Here is a 17681-nt window from a genome sequence, read left to right as displayed (position 1 = left end):
GTGATGTCATATGATGCTGTGATGTCACTTCCAGGTTCAGAGGAGAGCGGTGGTGGCTTCACAGTGTGGCTGCCACCCCACCTACCCACCCCCATTCTTTCAGCAGCAGTTTCCCAGCCGACTTTTGGTTTCTGCTCAGCCTCAGGCTCAGGCTTCCAAGCACTGTGCTGTGCTTGGAGGTTTGCAGCAGCTCAGTGGAAGCTGAGAGTCACCCGGGATGCTGCTGCTCAGGGGTGCCCCTTCAAGTGGCCGTGCACAGCCTCCTCCAGCCACAGAAGGCTTCAGAATTCATTAGAAAGGCACTTCTAGTTTTCACTAAAATTTCATTTTAGCATCTTCATTTTAGCAAAAACCGGATGTGCCTTCTGGTAGTGGCAGGCCTTCTGAGGCCTGGGAAGGCCTCCCCACACTTCAGACCACCTCTCAGATACCCATGGGGTGCATTCTGGGCATCTGGCCCCTGCGGGAGTTCTAACATCCCAAAGGGGTATTAAAATTTTTTATTCTGGATGCCAGATCCACTGCCTGCCCCTCTCTTAAAGATGACCCTAGAACGTAGGACCTCCTGCATTAAAATCATATGCAAAGTCCCCACCCCACGGATCAGCTTTGATCTAGTCTAGTGGGACCTTTGATCTGATCCAGTTGGGCGGTGCTGCTGACTCCCGTCCCATTAAGTGGTTTCAGAGATGATGAGCGAAACCCCAAATGGAAAAATGTAAACACAGGGGCAACTGGTGCCGAAATGGTGGCGGATTAAATGTCTACTCCAAAGACACAACTGCGGCCTGCCAGCTGCCATCTTTTCATCCATCTCCACATCGAGTGGCCCCGGCTTGCTGTGGAAACCATGGCTGATTGGCACCTGGTTAGACTGCACTCAGCTGTCTCTGATATTTGACACACACAGAGAGAGAGAGAGAGAGAGAGAGAGAGAGAGAGAGAGAGAGAGAGAGAGAGACTCACACACACACCCTCCTCCCACCCCAAATCCGAGAGCTCTCCAGTCATGGGAAAGGGAAATAAACATGTAAGAGAAGGAGGAGGGATTGGGGAAAACAGCAGAACTCTGGGAGCAAAATACCTTGGAAGAAGCTGCTAACGGCAGGGCAGGAAAACCAGCACCCAGATCTTGGTGCGGACTTGGTGGAGGAAAGTGAATCCCTCCGAGAATGGCTGACTTGGGTCCACGAAGGTGATTGACAGATTTTTATAACTGGAAAACAGTTGTACAGAATCGCACGGGTTGTTGGCTGGAGGGGATTTCCCAGCCCGGTGTATCCATCCATCCCGCAGGAAGCCTGGTGTCCACAATTCTGCACTGATTTGTCTTCGCTTGGCACATCAGAAGTGAAGCCTTGGGCTTTGTCAAACAGAGTCAAGAACTCTACGAACTTGCAGAGTGGGAGGAAAAGGAACTCTGATTCCACAACACAGTGGACATCGGTCTTCAGACCTTTGGGAATATGTCGGCATTTCTGCAGGCCCCGGACAGGAGCACTGATGGGGTACCACCAAGAGCCCTGACTGGGACCCCCAGCACCGAGAATGGAGGTAAGGCACAAAGGGTTCTGGAAGATGGCACTTTGCTTGGGGGACTTCCAGTGCCCTGGACTTGGGAATAGTTGTGTGTCTGATGGTGACTCCAAAGTACAAGCAACCTACAAAATGACACACTACAGGCATCAGATAAACCCTCTTTGTTTTCACTAAAAGAATGGAAAATGGTTTAAGGCTACAAATCCTATACACCAGTGGTCTTCAACCTTTTTTCCTTGGAGTGCCACAAACCCAATACATACATACATACGAGACTGGGGACCCACTGCCAATTCTGCCCCCTCCTGGTACCTGATCCACCCACCCCATCCCCCTATCCCATTTCCCCCTACCTCTTGGATCTTCACAACAACCCTGTGAGATAGCAGTCTGAGTAGGGCTGGCCTTAGGAGCTGTGGGGCAAGACAGCAAGAAGAGGTTGTGCAGGATGATATCAAAAACTCAGTTTTGATAAGGCAGATCCATGATGGGACTGGGTCCAAGCCCCCTCTTGCGCAGGCTTTGAAAGGTTGCCACGACCCTCCAAATGAGGCTTTGTGACCCCATTGGGGTCATGACCCACAGGTTGAAGAACACTGTTATACACACATAGCTGGGAGGAAGGCCCATTGTACTCAGTGGAATTTACTTCTGAGTAGACATGCCTAGGATTGGACTGTAAGGAGGCAAAGTGCTTCTTTTTCCCCACCATCACCTCTGGCCAAATGGATGTTGCAGGTTTTTTATTCCATACTATACTCATGTAGACCTTGCTTGCTGATGGTATCAGTGAATGGATCTGCCAACAGAAAGGATCCATCCTTTGGTCCTCCAGAGAATGACTAACTTCTGTTTTCAGCCTTGTCTACCCTCCTGCCTGTGTAATCAGAGTGGCTAAACCCAGATCATGGGAAATCTTTCAGCCCGTGTTTAAACATATTGAATGGAGAATGGAAGCCCTTTAGCAATTGTGGCTAAGGGAGAAGAGGGCAGGGGCTTTTAAAAGAATGAAGGAATCTGGAACCTCAGAATAAACCATAAGTAGAGGTGGGAGAAAACGGTGATAATGTAATCAAAACACATAACAGTGCTTTCTGCACTTCTCGTTTTTGTAAAAAAAAAAAATTCCTAAAAACTATGAAAAAATAAAACCATTTTATTTGGTTTTATTTATTATTTAATGGGGGGGTGCATGGTTAATGACTGTGACAGCATCTGCAGACAGTATGCCACCTATATCACCTGCCTAGATGCATTTAAAGCAGTTATAATTTATAATTATAATGCAAATTTTAAATAAAAACACATCACTGTTTTCTGCACTTCTAAGTTTTGGAAAACATTGAAATCCATGAAAAAGATTGAAACATTTTTTCCTACCTCTAACCATAAGAATCTATGAGATCCTGTAAAGAAGTAGAGATAAGGGAGAAGGGATTCAGCTGGATTTGGTAGCAGCGGTGTGTGTGGGGGGGCACATGACAGAGACAGAAAAGCTGAACAGTACTTGCTATTGTGATTATAGTGCATAGGGCATAAATGACAGCTGGAGGGGAGTTACAAGACAAACTTATGCACATCTAATCAGAAGAAGTAAGCACCTCTGACTTCAATGGGATTTACAGCATCAGCCACACTAGACAGCTGTTCCAGAACCACCATTCAGAGTGTGATACCAGAGTCTTTGGAGACTGCAGGTTGCCAACAGTCATGCAAATGTGTATAAGATTACAGCCTTAGTGCAACACATTACCTTGGATTTAGGAAGGGGCCAACAAGATTCTTTTCTTTGCATTTGCTTCCTGGTTGTAAAAAGCTCAGAGATTTAACCTCAATCCAGTCTTTATTTATTGTTAAGCATTTATGCCCTGCTTTGCTTGCCAAAGCAAGCCACAGAAGCTTGCGTCCAGAGAGATTACAGCACCACAAAATCTCATACGAAAGAAACATAGTGCAAAGGACAATGAAATAGAAAAACAGCAAGAAGCACAAATTAAAAATAATTAAAAAAAAGTTCCTGGCAGTCAAAGCAATCAAACACAACCAAATACAGTACTGACCCCCTCCCAAAGCATGGTGAAAAAGCCGTGTTTTAGGTCTGAGCTGGAAGGAATAGAGTGAGCAGGCCAAATGGGCCTGTAGTGGCCCGGGCCACTACATACTACACTACGGGCATGTGATATGTTGGTGCCACTACCTGAAAGGCCCTGCATGTGGAAGGGAAGGATTCCAGCTGTTTACTCGGCACAAAACAGGGTGACATTAGGTAGGGTGACACAGGGTGACACAGGTAGACAAGTCCCTGCCCCTAGGAGCATATAGTCTAAATTTGGACTGTGAACCTCTGAAATGTGGGTGTTCATGGTTCAGAGAACCATCTCATGTGGCATGTGATGTTTCTATTTTCAGCCTAAGGAAGAGATTTAAAAAAAAAATGAATCATGCCAAAGGAGTGAATAGTAGGAGTAAGTAGGTGTAAAATAGGAGTAAATGTTTCTCCCTCTTGCGTGTTAAAATGTTGGGGGGGGGGGGGAGATAGTAGATTTGTGACAGGCCACAGGAAGTCTGCCTTCTCCCAATATATTAAAGGAATGCACTGCTGCTAAGGTGTGGTGATGGCTGTTGGCTTAGATGCTTCCACCTGAGAGCCCAATCTTGAGCTCACTGCACCAGCACCAGTAACCAGTATTCTAGAGACTATTTTTTCGGGGGGGGGGGGGGGAATTATGTTGGGTATCTATACTGGTGTGCAAAATGAAGGGATAAATATGGAGAAACATCAAAGACCCGTAACTCCCCCAAATTTCATGAAGAGAAAATATTTGGGGGGGGGGGTTATTGAAACACACATTCATTATCTGTAAAGCAATGTAACAATAACACAGGCCAACACACATTTCGCTTCCTTAAACATTACACCAATTCCTGGCTATATTTGGGGTGCCGATTCCAAAAATGGCATCCGTTTTGCCCTAGCCTACACCATGGCTTCCTCATGAGGAAGCTGCTTGAACCATTCACTAAAGAGGCTATACTATATCTCCAAAACTAGACGTGATAGGGCAAAATGAATGCTATTTTTGGAATCAGTACCCCAAATTCATATCAAACCACCATAAAGTTTGGGAAAAACTTTTCTGACCCTCAATTTTGTAGGCCTGTGTAATTTGAATAGAATAAATGCATTCTCTGTATGCAATGTAAAATGTATTTGTCTACACAGAAATAACATGCAACATATCTTTTCATTTTACACACCAGCACAATACACAGGTTTGTCTCCCTGCAAAAGTAAAACTTATCACTGTGATGCAGAGTATTTGCTTGTATTGAAAGCCTTTCATTAGCGGATGACACATTGCTGATGCGTTGATGCATACTAAAATAAAATTTATTTATTTTATTTAAAAGCAAGAGGAAAGATATGCAAGTCAAATACAGTAACGCCATTGGAACACTAGTCTTTTTTACAATATTCATTACTTTGAAAAAGCTAAGTACAGAAGATTTGAATTATTGAGTCTACCTAGTAGAGCTGAATTCTCCTATCTTTCTGAGAGTTGAATCTCCTAAGAATCAGGGGTGGATCTGAGACAAGGGATCTGAGACAAGGGAGACATGGAGCCACTCATGCTAACAGACCAAATGCTTAATGAAGCTATGAGTGTATGTAGCCATTATGCTGAAACTAATCATTTATGCAAATGCTTACTTATGTTAATAATATTAATGTAATGGTATGGGTGGATTAGTTAGGTTTATATGTGTTATGTTCAGCATACCCACAAACAAATTTGCAAGAAATCCATTTTTGCTCTCTGTCTGAAGAAGTCTGAAAGTGAAACAGACAAGCTGTAAATCAGATTCAAGTTGTCAAAAACTAGATAAAGAGGCTGGAATTTCCCAGCTGTCAGGTTTAATTGGGAAAATGAAGGCTGAACACCCTTGGAAAAAGGCTTTGTAGACACTAGGGCATCACAGAAATGCCAATAGTTCTTTAATGCATTAATAATTATAGAGATTGTTTTTTAAAGTGTAATCATTATATAAATGGCTGTTAGAGTAAAGCTTGATTGCCTGATGTTATTGAAAGATAAATAATAGTATAGAAATACACAGAGAAGGAAAATTGTTGAGTTTAGCTTAAAGCCACAGGTTTGAAAAATGTAATTCAGAAGGCAACCTTGGAGAAGGCAGAAGTAGCAAAGTTAATTAATCAAAGGTAATACAGACAAGCTCATGGACCTGGAATGTGGTATAGGGTTACTCCTCACAAATGGAATTCTTATCTTAAGGAAGGCATTCCAACTCTGTATCCTGCCTGTCACTTTTAATGAGAAATAGAAAGAATTACAACACAAAGAAAGACACATAAGGAGAAGTCAGGATACACCTGAAGTGCAGGTGTACACTTCAGGATACACCTGAAGTGCAGACCCACTAATTGGGAAAGCCATATCTCTTGACATTTGCAATAATAAATTATTGCAAGAAGCAAGAAAGCTAGGGGTCATACATAGGCACTAACATTTTAATGAGGAACAAAGACAGTAAATCTGTTGCTAATTAAATTGGAGTTTTGACAAACACAGACACTTGTAAATCAAATGGGCAGCAACAAAATAAGTAGAGTTGTCTATGAAAAAGTCCCTAATTAGCAAACATTCCTAAGAATCTCTGTCAAGAGGTAAGAAGGAGCTGGCAGAAGGAGCTAGATTTAATTAGAATATGTTTCTTAAAATCCTTATTTACAATAAGAATTTAGTTTGCCTTGTATAAAAAATAAGTTTATATACATATTAAGAATCACAACTAGAGAAGACTTAGTTTAAACAGAAGTTAGCAACAGGTCCAAAGTAATTAAGGAATTTGAAAGCACAGGACATACCAAAGCCAATAAGTGAGTAAAGAATGCCACCTAGTGGTTATTGAAATGTATGTTTTTGGAATTTGGAATTTGAAACTAGCCAATCAGATGTTTGTAGATAGATCACTTGATCTATCTCTGATCTCGTGAACAGTGTGAGATTTTCAGACAAAGGAGCCAAAATGGTATATAAACAAAGGGTTCACATTGAAACATTGCTTTTCTCTGGAGGCACTGGGAATTCCCACATAGCTCCCATTGCTCTCCTCATTTGAACAGGAGTCCCTGAGAGGCCTGTTGCTGGCAACAAATAAAAGCTTGCAGACGATCACCACTCTTACCTACTGAGTTTACTTTTGAATTTTGCTGTGACCTTGCAACAGATCCAGTGTCTGTATAGGGGGAGACCATAAACACTACCTTTAGAGCCCAGGTCAACCAGGCGTGTAGATCTGGGCTCTTGCCTGGACTTGTTGGGACAGTTGGGACTCCTGATTGAGCTTATAGCCTCTGTGGCTATTTGCTGGGTGGGTAAACCTGGGCCCCCGCCTGGACTTCGAACCCAGGTCTACCTGCCGTGTAGACCTGGGTTCCTGATTGAGCTTATAGCCTCTGTGGGTATTTGCTGGGCAGGTAGAACTGGGTTCCCACTTGGACTTGGAGTCCAGGTCTACCTGCTTCGGTAGACCTGGGCTCCCAATTGAACTTATAGCCTACGTATGAACATACGAAGAGCCCCACTGGGTCAGGTCACAGGCCCATTCAGTCCAGCTTCACAGTGGCCCATCAAATGCTTCAGGGAGCACAAAAGACAGTAAGACAAAATCTGCGACCTGGTGCCCTCCCCTGCATCTGGCATTCTGAGGTAGTCTACTTCAAAAATCAGGAGCTTGCACATACCTGTCATGACATGACACCCATGATGGACTTTTCCTCCAGAAATTTGTCCAATCCCCTCTTAAAGGCATCTAGGTAAGATGCCATCACCACTTCCTATGGCACAAAGTTCCACAGACTAATTATACACTGAGTAAAGAAATATTTTCTTTTATCTATCCTAACTCTCTCAATACTCAATTTTAGTGGATGTCCCCTGGTTCTGGTGTTAAGTGACAGGGAAATGAGTATCTCTCTCTATCCACTCCATCCATGCCCTGCATAATTTTGTATGTCTCAATCATGTCCTCCCTCAGGTGTGACTGTTTGCTGAACTTGGAGCCCAGGTCTACCTGCTTGGGTAGACCTGGGCTCCAGATTGAGTTTATAGTCTCTGTGACTATTTGTTTGGTGGGTAGACCTGGGCTCCCATTCCAACAAATCACCTTGGTACCCGCCCAGTGGGTGTTTCCCTGACACCCGATTTTGCTTTCCATCCCGGTGGGTGCCCTTCCCTGCTGGCAGGAGAGTTGGGGGTATGCACCCATGGCCTCCCTGGGATCCGCCCCTGCTTAGAACCTTTTCCGCACAAGTTCTTGGTTCTCTTTAGCTCAAATGCTTTCCATGCTTTCTCCACCAGAAAAAGTGTCTCCCCAGTTCCCAAGCAGCAGCCATTAATTTTAAAAATATATATGAAAGCCAAAAACCCCACCATGATTTCTCCAAAGAGAAACATTTCTTCCTGACCCTCCGCAGCAATACCTTGTAGTTATTAGCATGTTCCACAGTAGAAGAGATAGCACCCTCCCCACCCTCCCTGACAGTACAAGTAGAAATCTCTCCCTCTCTCCATGTGGTCTGGATGGGGGCAGGGTGACCAGAGGTCATAACTTCCAAGGAGTCCTCCAGGATCCTGTTTTACTCACTCTACACACATGCACTCTCTCTCCCTCCTCCCATCCATGCCAGAAGCACCAAGCCCTCTTTCCCCCTGTGCATGAAAAAAGTTGCAAAAAGGGCTTCAAATCATCCCCAACTGACGCCAGACTAGACAAAAAGAGGACAGGTTTGGAAAAAATTCTTCAGGGGGAGGTTTGGAAAAAATTCTTCGGGGGGAGGAACTTCTGGCTGGGGGGGAGCTTCTCCTGGCCCCTCCCTAGCTATGGCCCTGCCAAGACCTCTGGTCTGATTGCTGGCTGCTCTCTTCTGCGTGCCAGAGGAGGATTGGCTCTTTGTACTGAAAGTCGATGGAAAAGGGAGAGGAGGGGGAAAGGTGGCTGGTCTCTGTATCAGCAAATGCAAAGCTTTTTAATGTAATTTTTCAGATTTTTAATACTATCCTTCCTCCAAGGATCTCAGATGGCGTACACAGTTCCTTCTCTTCACAACAACCCTATGAGGTGGGTGGGGCTGAGAGAGAGCAATTGGCCTAAGGTGACCCAGGAAGCTTCCTGGCTGAATGAGAATTTGAACCTGGATCTTCCAGGTCCAAGCCCTGAACCACTACACAATCCTGACCTTATAGTGTTGACATCCCAAAGATTAGAAGGGCCTTTTCTATGGCCCATTGTAATTCTATTCCATCTTCTGTTCTTTGGGGTAGATTTAATGGCATTCCTTTTCAGGAAAGAATTTGTCCCTGTCCTTAGCGGGCTGTAGAAACGTTAGACCACCTTCTTCTTCATTGTCCGCTTCACAATGAGGCCAGAAGGAAATGTCTGGCCCTTCAATTTCACCTTAACTCCCTTGCTGAGGAGTTTGCTATATTGCAATTTTTATTAACCTCCACTGATTTTGACATTGTCTCTCAGATAGCTAAATTTATCTCACAAATCGTGGCGACTAATCTGAAGCGTGCCCCTACTCTCTGAAGTGTTTGGTTATAGGTGTTATTTGTAGTTTGCTATGTTATGTTTGTGCATTTCTGTATTTTTTTTTGTATGCTTAATAATGCCTAATAAAGGTGTCTGAATTTATTTAGTGTTGACATTTCAAGAATAGCCAAAACATCTGCAATCCCACAAGCCCAAGCAGTTGTTGGGTTGCCTATGCTTAACTCTGGCCCTGTGTGCAAGGACTTCCCGCTCCAAGAACTACAAGAGGTGTAGTTGAGGCAGAGTTGGGGCAGAGTTGGGGCAGAGCCGAGATCTTGGGACTTTTCCAACAACAGGAGTCATCAGCAAAAGTGCTCAAGAGTTGCCTTTGAAATGTTTTTCGAAGGATCTCAGCCAAGGAGAAGCATCAGGCTCAGTGGGAGGCAAACTTAGGGGCATATGTTAATGGTTCCCAAACTGTGGGATGGGACCTGATTTTTGGTGGGTCGCAAAAACTGATAAGCTGATAGCTGACAAGGAAAATATATTGAACCCTGTGGAAAGCAAAACTGAGCCACACAGGTGCCCCCCTGTGTTCTTCATGAGTTCTTCAGTTCTTCTGACCATACTTCAGTTCTTCTCAAAGACCAGATGAAAAAGAATATCAGGCCATCATAACGGCTCAGATTGTGAAGGTCAACAAGCAATACAGAAGGCGGTACGCCCCTGCCCATGGTTACAAGGATAAAAACAGAAGCTTGAGCGGCTGGTAAAATGAAACATTTTTTTAGTCTCATAAAGCTAAATGGTGAGGAGGGCCAGAAAAAAAATTAAATATAAAATTTAAATAAATAAATTAGAGATGGAACTTAGATAAGTGAATAAATGAATGAATGGGCTCATTCATTCAACCTCTCTGGCCCTCAGAACACCCTCCAGACACAATCAGAGCACAGTTCTGGTCATGTCCAGTTGAGAGGGCCAGAGGCTTTCAGGGGACAAGAGGTTGGTCGTGGGCCGGAAAGAGGCTTGCTGCAGGCTGCATCTGGCCCCCGGGCCAGGATTTAGAGACCCCTGGCCTAGGCCATGGTCTTTCCGATTGCAGTAAGGCTACAATTCTATATGCTGTTCCCTGGGAGCAAGTCCTACTGAACACAATGGTTCTTACTTCTCAGTAAGCATGCATATGAAATAGACTTTTTGTAGTTATCCGGGATATTACTTAATCCCACATCTCAATTTTGAGAGCTTGGTTTTAAAACTATAACAACTGGCTCCAAGAGTTTGGGATGAAACCAGCATAATCTTTAAATGAAGAACGACAAGTTTCAAAGTGAGAATAAGTGAAAGAAGAAAATACACCAACAAAGAAATGTAAAGTTGATGTTGTTGTGTGGCAGAGTGTCACATTAGGGTGTCATGAGGAGCTGTTGCAGTTCAGAATTTAGCATTGCACCACTGTCCATGATAGTGGTGTACAGAGAGGGTGATCGTGGGGGGGGGCAGCCCAGGGTGCCAGGCTGCAGAGGGTTATCCAAGAGGGCCCCCCCCAGCCATTGGTGGAGAGCATCCCCATTCCAGAGGTTCATGCTTTGGGATGACCAAAAAATTGTCTCAGGATTGTCTGTCGTGGGGCAAGAGCTCCTGTTTTGCCATGTCCCCCCTTCCCATGCAATTTGATCTCTGCAAAATTAGAAATATTCTGCATCAGTTCAGGCTGAATAAGAGAACTTTGAAACTCCTGCTTAGGTTTAATTCTTGCTACACACATTCTTCATAGTAGTCAGCAATTGGACCAAGATCATGATGCAGCTGCCTTGCAGGGTGGGGGAGGAAAGAGACCGTGTGTGTCATTAAAGGGTGAAAAATTGCCATCTGTTTAACATCTTATAATGTTTCAACTGCTGGGCAGTGAGGGATAGAAGACTTTTTTTGCTGTCTCAAGAGCAAACTATCCTAACACAGAGATGCATGATCAGATTGTCCGTAAATGCAGTGCAAAGATGATCCAATTTTGATCATGCTTAAGGAAGGGTGTTTGGTCTGGTCCTCACCTCTGGCCCCTGTGGGCCATCCCGCAGAGCCCCTGATGGCCGGTGATCTCTTCTGCGGTCCAGTCACAGCAACCTCCCCGAAGCAACAATGCAGCCGCTGCTGGGCCCAGTGGTGCGAGCTCAGTCAACCAACAAGATCAGTGCCTGATGCGGCAGCCACCTCCAGGTTCACCACAAGGCAATGCGGATGGGCTCTCCCCCTCCAGATAACCAGCAAATGGCGCAGCTATTGCCCCTGCATAGAACCTTGCCATGTGGTGCAGCCACAACCTCAGCGACCTTTTGGCAGATCTGGCAGGGCAACCAAGTATGGAGAGGAGATTCCTTCCAGGATTGGGGCCCACTAAAGGAGCATGTCTTACACAGGGGCAAGAAGGGGCAGGGTGGAGACCAGTGGTGTCTGTACATAAAGATCCCCCAGCAGCTGCTGAGGAGCTTAGTATAGGGTAGGCACCAGCCCTGAGAGGTTGGCTGCCTGTGACCCATTGCGTAAAGGCAGGAGGAGGATGCTGGGTGATTCTCAGTCCCCTCCCCTGGCCATGTCTGATGCCACCCTAAACTCTAAGTCCCCAGGCAGGGCTCTTATATTCTGCCCTGGAACAGGATGCCTTGGCAGCCTGGGCAGGCCCAGCTGAATAAGTGACTAAGTGGTGCCTCTACAACCATACAGAGAGATTTTAACCTCCCCAAACTTCCTCCATCTAAATCCTTCCTGCTGAAGCTGCTGTTAGCCTGCAGTGCTACAAGATAAGGTCCAGGAAGAGGGTTAGGATTCAGCAGCCACTGCTGCTGCAAAACCCACCCCCTTCCAGGACCTGATCCACCCATCCATGCCCAGTTTTGCCCCATCCTCACCCCCTTCCACCTCTTCTGCTGACTGACTTGCTCTGGCAAGCAGCGAACTTCCCACTGATGCTCCCAGCAGTGTGCTGGGAGCGCATTTTGCGCATTGTGGGGGCACCTTTTGCAACTGGCACTGACAGCTTTGCAGCAGTCAGCAGCACCATTTGAGGAGACTCACCGACAGGACTGTAGGATTAGGCTCCATATACATATAGGTATGTGTAGGATTGGGCTCCAGATTCACTATATTGTGAATCTCTAAATGAAGATATTCATCTAAATGGATACTGTTCTTTCCCCCCCTTCTTTTGCATCCCAATAACCACAAGAATGCTCTTTAACACACACAGTGTGATCGGACATCCCACTGCAGTGCAGAAACAAATTGTTGTTCTGATTCAATTCTAAATGGAGAGCCTCAAACTGGTAAACTCTGAGCAGGGCTGGCCTTAGGAGATGCGGGCCCAATGCAATATACTTTTGCAGTGCCTCCCACTCCCGTGGATGCCCCAACCCATGACCCCCCCCATTCACCAGGGTGAGCAGCAGCAGCAAGGCACCCACCAGCAGCATCACTGCCAACTGCTCCTGGGGGGCTGATTTCAAGCCAATCAGACCCAGGACAGGAGGGAGAGAGGGAGGGCCGTTTAGAGGCAATGCTCTGCTCACTGCACTCTCTTCATGACACCTCAACATGAAAGATTTCATGCCGGAGCATCAGCCACGGAGTGGTGCCAGTGCAGCTGTGGGCACTCTGCTTGCCTCCACAGTGCAGGGCCCTTCCAGGTGCAGGGCCCAATTTGGCCAAATTAAGAACATAAGAAGAGCCCCACTGGATCAGGCCAAGACCCATCTAGTCCAGCTTCCTGTATCTCACAGTGGCCCACCAAATGCTTCAGGGAACACACTAGACAACAGAAACAACCTGTGTCCTGGTGCCTTCCCCTGCATCTGGCAATCAGAGGCAGCCTACCTCTACCTTGCACACACCTACCATGACTTGTAACTCATGATAAACTTTTCTTCCAGAAATTTGTCCAATCCCCTCTTAAAGACAAGATGCCATCACTACTTCCTTGTGGCAAGGCGTTCCACAGACTCATGGCATAGTTCCATAGACTAGGCCAGCCCTGGCTCAGGGGCCAGTTGTCTATGGAATGCAATGATATGTGACAACTCTTATGTAAAGCCTAAGCATATGAGATAGGCACAGCAGCAATTTACCAAACCAGGAACTGGTGATAATAGAGTCTTCCTGGCTTCACTGTCTCTTAGCATGTGCAGTGAGACAGAAAACCCCTGTCTTTATTTAAGCCCAAACAGATAGAGTCAAACTTAACAAATGCTGCAAGGTCCTTATGTGTCTTGGGATTCTCAGGCCCCATTCTGCCTGCTTGTTCATTTTTTTCTCCATGGCTTCCTCCTGGAGAGAATGGCGAGACTTCCCAGTGCAAATCTTCTGACTCCAGTGGCGAGGAAGAGATTAATGCGAGGAAAAAGAAGCCACGCAGGCAGAGAACGCATTTCACCAGCCAGCAGCTGCAGGAGCTCGAGGCAACTTTCCAACGGAATCGCTATCCGGACATGAGCACAAGGGAAGAGATCGCCAGCTGGACCAATCTGACCGAGCCCAGGATCAGGGTGAGCAAGGATCTGTGTCTATACAACAGATGAACCCACAAACATACAGCCCCTGAGCTTAGTTGAGCCTCTGCTTTGTTTAAGGATCAAAGGACAAGGGCAGAATCAGAGGTCACGCGAGGACAGTGGTGTAGCTATTGCAACTAGCACCTGGAGCACAAAAATTTTTAACACTCCCCATAGCGCCCCCCCAATACCCATTTTAACAGCCTTCCATACAACATCTTAGAGGTCTATGAAAGAAAACTGGAAGTAGCTTTGGAGGCCTCTGACACCCTTCAAGGCATGGTACCCAGGGCAATGTACCCTCTGCCCCCCTTAGTTATGCACAAGGAATAGCAAGGTTGCTGCTACCTTCAGTGGCATGGAGCCATAGTGCTATTGGGAAACACATGTGCTCTGTAGACATCACAACAAATTAGAGCAAGCATGCCCAGGCCACAGAGTTGCTGGCTTACTGCCTTCTGCTCTCCTTTGTCTGTGAAATGCAGAGAGTTGGCGATAAACTACAGCTAGTTAAACAAGCCAGGATGTTTCTCCATGATCTGCATGAGCAGCCCAAGACTTCAGGGGACCTGAGATGACTCATGCAATGCTATCTTCCCACCCATCCACCCACCCCCGCTCCTGCACAGGACCTTGTCATGCCAAATGGTGTTCCTCCATTTGCCAGAATCTCACCAGCCACTATCTCTGGCAGTCCTCCTCCTCCACTTCCCACTCCCTGAAGTTGAAAAAGAAGAGAGGAACAAAGTAGAAGAGGAAGTGTGGAGAAGAGAAGAGTGATGGGCTAGCTCAGCAGTTCCCAAACTTAACAAGGTTTTCTGAACTGAATTGCAAGGGGAAATTCTGGTTTGTTTTTTCTCTGTAAACCGCTTTGTGAACTTTCTGTTGAAAAGCTGTATATAAATACTAAAACCAGAAACGGAAACGTCCAGTATCCTCCCCTTATGCATGAATGGGGAGCGCATGAGCCAGGGGCTTATGCAGTGGTTCCCAAACTTACCAGGGTCATGATGCCCCCTGCAGACTCTTCTTACTGACTCAGCCATCTTGGATCTTGTGAAATCTCACAGTCCAAGATTTGGGCAGCACCCAAATCTCGTGAGATCTCGTGAAATCCTGCAAGATTTCAGAAGATCCAAGATGGCAAAGATGGGAGGAATAGGTAGGAAGGTCCACTGGGGATATCCCGCAGCAACCATCCGAGTGCACCATGATGCCTAAAACATCGTGACACACATTTTGGGGTTTAGGCTTACAGTAATGCTTATTGTTCATAACTTCTGCTAGCTGTGGCATTGAGAGCAAACTTTATCTTCCCATTTCTCTTTCTCACTCAAGGTTTGGTTCAAGAATCGCAGAGCCAAGTGGCGGAAGAAGGAGCGTCACCAGCAGACAGAGCTCTGCAAAGGGGCCTTTGGCTCACAGCTCAGCAGTTTGTCTGGGAACCCTTATGAAGAACTCTACCCCAGCTATGCTTACAATAACTGGCCCCCCAAGGGCTTGCATGCCAACCCCACCCATGGCAAAGGCTTCCACCTCTTCAACTCCATCAACTTCAATTCCTTACCTGCCCAGAGCGTCTTTCCTGTTGCTGCAGCTGCCTCCATGCCCACCATGTCATCTCTGGAGACTGTCAACAGCCTGGCCAGCGCCAGCCCGTCAGGTCCTCCTGCTTCGCCATATGGACCGGTGGCTTCTTCTCCATACATGTACAGAGACGCCTGCAACTCCAGCCTGACTAATCTGAGACTCAGAGCCAAGCAGCCTCCACTCCCTCTCAGTTATGGGGCTCCACAAAGTCCTCCTCTCACCTCAACCTCCAGCCAGTACAGCCTGGATAGGCCTGTGTGATGTTGGGGGCACAAAAGAGGGAGACCTGTATTTTCATCCCCTCGTGACTCGTAACAGGGGGTCCCATGTAAGCCCTGCGTAGGGAGTGGATCAGACCAGTTCTGGAAGGAAGAGCACTGTTGACCATCTCCATTTTGGATGTCATGGGAGCCACACCAAACCATAATTGGTTAACCAATTGGATATCCAACCAGGATCAGATTATTAAAGCTGGCCCTTCCATGAGGCCAACTGAGCTGGTGGCCTCAGGCAGCCAAATAATGTGGAGCACTTGCCACTCTTTTTGTCAGCCCATCGCCACTGTTCCTTCTCTTCCTGCTCTTTGGGTACTCTTCTACTTTCCTTTCCTCCACACTCCTCTATCTGCTCTTTTCCCTTCTTCTGCTAACCTAGTGTTTCTCAAACTGTGGGTCGGGACCCACTAGGTGGGTCATGAGCCAAGTTCAGGTGGGTCCCCATTCATTTCAATATTTCATTTTTAATATATTAGACTTGATGCTACCCTGGCATTTGGGGAAATTGCATTTGGGGAAATGTTACAAATCTGGACTTTGAACAGGCTACCATGTATATGCTTTTAACAATGATAGTAAATGGAACTTACCCCTGGATACATGTGGGTAGGATTACAGCCTAGGATTGTTAATGATTTTCCTGCTGGATTAAGTCACTTCCAGTCATGACATCACTGCTGGTGGATCCTGACAGATTCCCATTCTAAAAAGTGGGTCCCAGTACTAAATGTGTGAGAACCACTGTGCTAACCGATCACTCTTCTCTTCTCCACACTTTCTGTTCCACTTCGTTTTTCTCTTTCCTCTCAACTGCCCTCCCACAGCCACCATTCAGGGAGCCAGCTCCTTCTCTGAGGCCCCAGATCCATGACTGAAGTCTAGGAACAGCCAGCATCATTCTGATGGATTGTGAACTGTTTGGTTTGGGATGCTCAATCTGTGTTGTTTTAAAAGTGTTTAGTAAGAGGGCATTACAAGAGAAATAACTGGAGCGCTCTGTGGTATTTGAAATGTCAAAGAAAAGGCAATCCATGATGACCAAAGGAAACAAGCAAACTAATTCCAGAGGACGAGATGACCAGGTCCCATTAGATTATAGGAATTAATTTGGCTCCCTTGGAAATGTTCAAATGTTTCGCTTTGGCAGTGGGGGACAGGGGGTACATTGTTAAGGGGGACAGGGGGTACACTGGGGGACAGGGGGTACATTGCTCTGGTTACCATGCCTTGAAGGGGTGCCACTGTGCAGCCCCAACAGCAGAGCTGAGGTGAAAAAAGTGGCATTCTGAGGAAGTACTTTTCTAAGACATCCAGAAGTGCTTTTCTGAGGCTTCCAAGAGGCCTTCTGAGGCATGGGGAGAACATTTGCAGCCTTCCCAATCCTCAGAAGGCCTCAGAAAGTGTTCAAGAGGCTTTAAAAAGGCACTTCTGTTTTTTGCAAAGACCAGAAATGCCTTTCTAAGGCCTTCTGAGGTGTGTGTGTGAGGGGGGGGGTGTTAAAAATTTTTGTGCCCTCAGGTGCCAGATGGCATAGCTATGCCACTGTGCTTTGGAAGAACTCTGGAATTCACCTTGAATGAGTGTCATGGTCTGTGGAATTTCAGTGCCAACCCTCAAAAAGCCTCTTTGTGCGCAGCAAGAAGTACAGGTGCCACCTACTTATCCACGGACTTTTTATCTGCAGATTTAAGTCACACAAACCTTTGTGTGCTGTCATCTTGCTCCCTTTCCAGGCAGCCCAAAACACTGCAAAAAGGTTCCTCCTCACCCAGGCAGGGAAATAGCCCTGGAGCCCTTGCGAAGGAACAGTAACACTCTTGGAGCCCCTGAGCCAGCAAAGAGGCTGAAGAAGGGAAGGGCGGGCAGAAAACCTCTGTAGCTAGAACACGTGCAGCAAGGTGGAGTGCTCTCTCTCTCTCACTCACTCACACACACGGGGCAAGCAACAGAGGGGATTGCTTTAAAAAACCCAGGGAGTGTTTGCCCAATCCCCCCCCCCCATGGTGCAGGCTCTCCATGCTCCAGCCTACAGAAACAAAACAGCCCAGCAAGCAACAGCCTTCCCAGCAAGCAAAGCATGAGATTTAGGCTACAATCCTCTCCACACTTTCCTGGGAGTAAGCCCCATTTACTACAATGGGGCTTACTTCTGAGTAGAAATGCATAGAACTGGACT

General features: G+C 46.4%; 1 protein-coding gene across 1 annotated transcript; it reads left to right on the top strand.

Annotated features, from left to right (window-relative positions):
- Positions 1-1466: 1466 nt before the first annotated feature.
- On the top strand, positions 1467-15491 carry LOC136662338 (pituitary homeobox 3-like). Its single transcript, XM_066639544.1, has 3 exons — positions 1467-1559; positions 13425-13634; positions 14979-15491. Exons 1-3 carry the CDS (start codon positions 1467-1469, stop codon positions 15489-15491), a joined length of 816 nt encoding a protein of 271 aa, XP_066495641.1.
- The last annotated feature ends 2190 nt before the right edge of the window (positions 15492-17681 follow it).

Source organism: Tiliqua scincoides, chromosome 11, assembly GCF_035046505.1.
Source record: "Tiliqua scincoides isolate rTilSci1 chromosome 11, rTilSci1.hap2, whole genome shotgun sequence".
Lineage (NCBI taxonomy): Eukaryota > Metazoa > Chordata > Lepidosauria > Squamata > Scincidae > Tiliqua > Tiliqua scincoides.
Note: the sequence above shows the minus strand (reverse complement) of the source record. Positions and strands in the feature narration are given on the sequence as shown.

Coding starts and splice junctions, on each gene's coding strand:
- LOC136662338 (XM_066639544.1), top strand. CDS start 1,467: ATGTCGGCATTTCTGCAGGCCCCGGACAGGAGCACTGATGGGGTACCA. Junction 1,560..13,424: donor GCACCGAGAATGGAGGTAAG/GCACAAAGGGTT, acceptor CCTCCTGGAGAG/AATGGCGAGACTTCCCAGTG. Junction 13,635..14,978: donor TGACCGAGCCCAGGATCAGG/GTGAGCAAGGAT, acceptor TTCTCACTCAAG/GTTTGGTTCAAGAATCGCAG.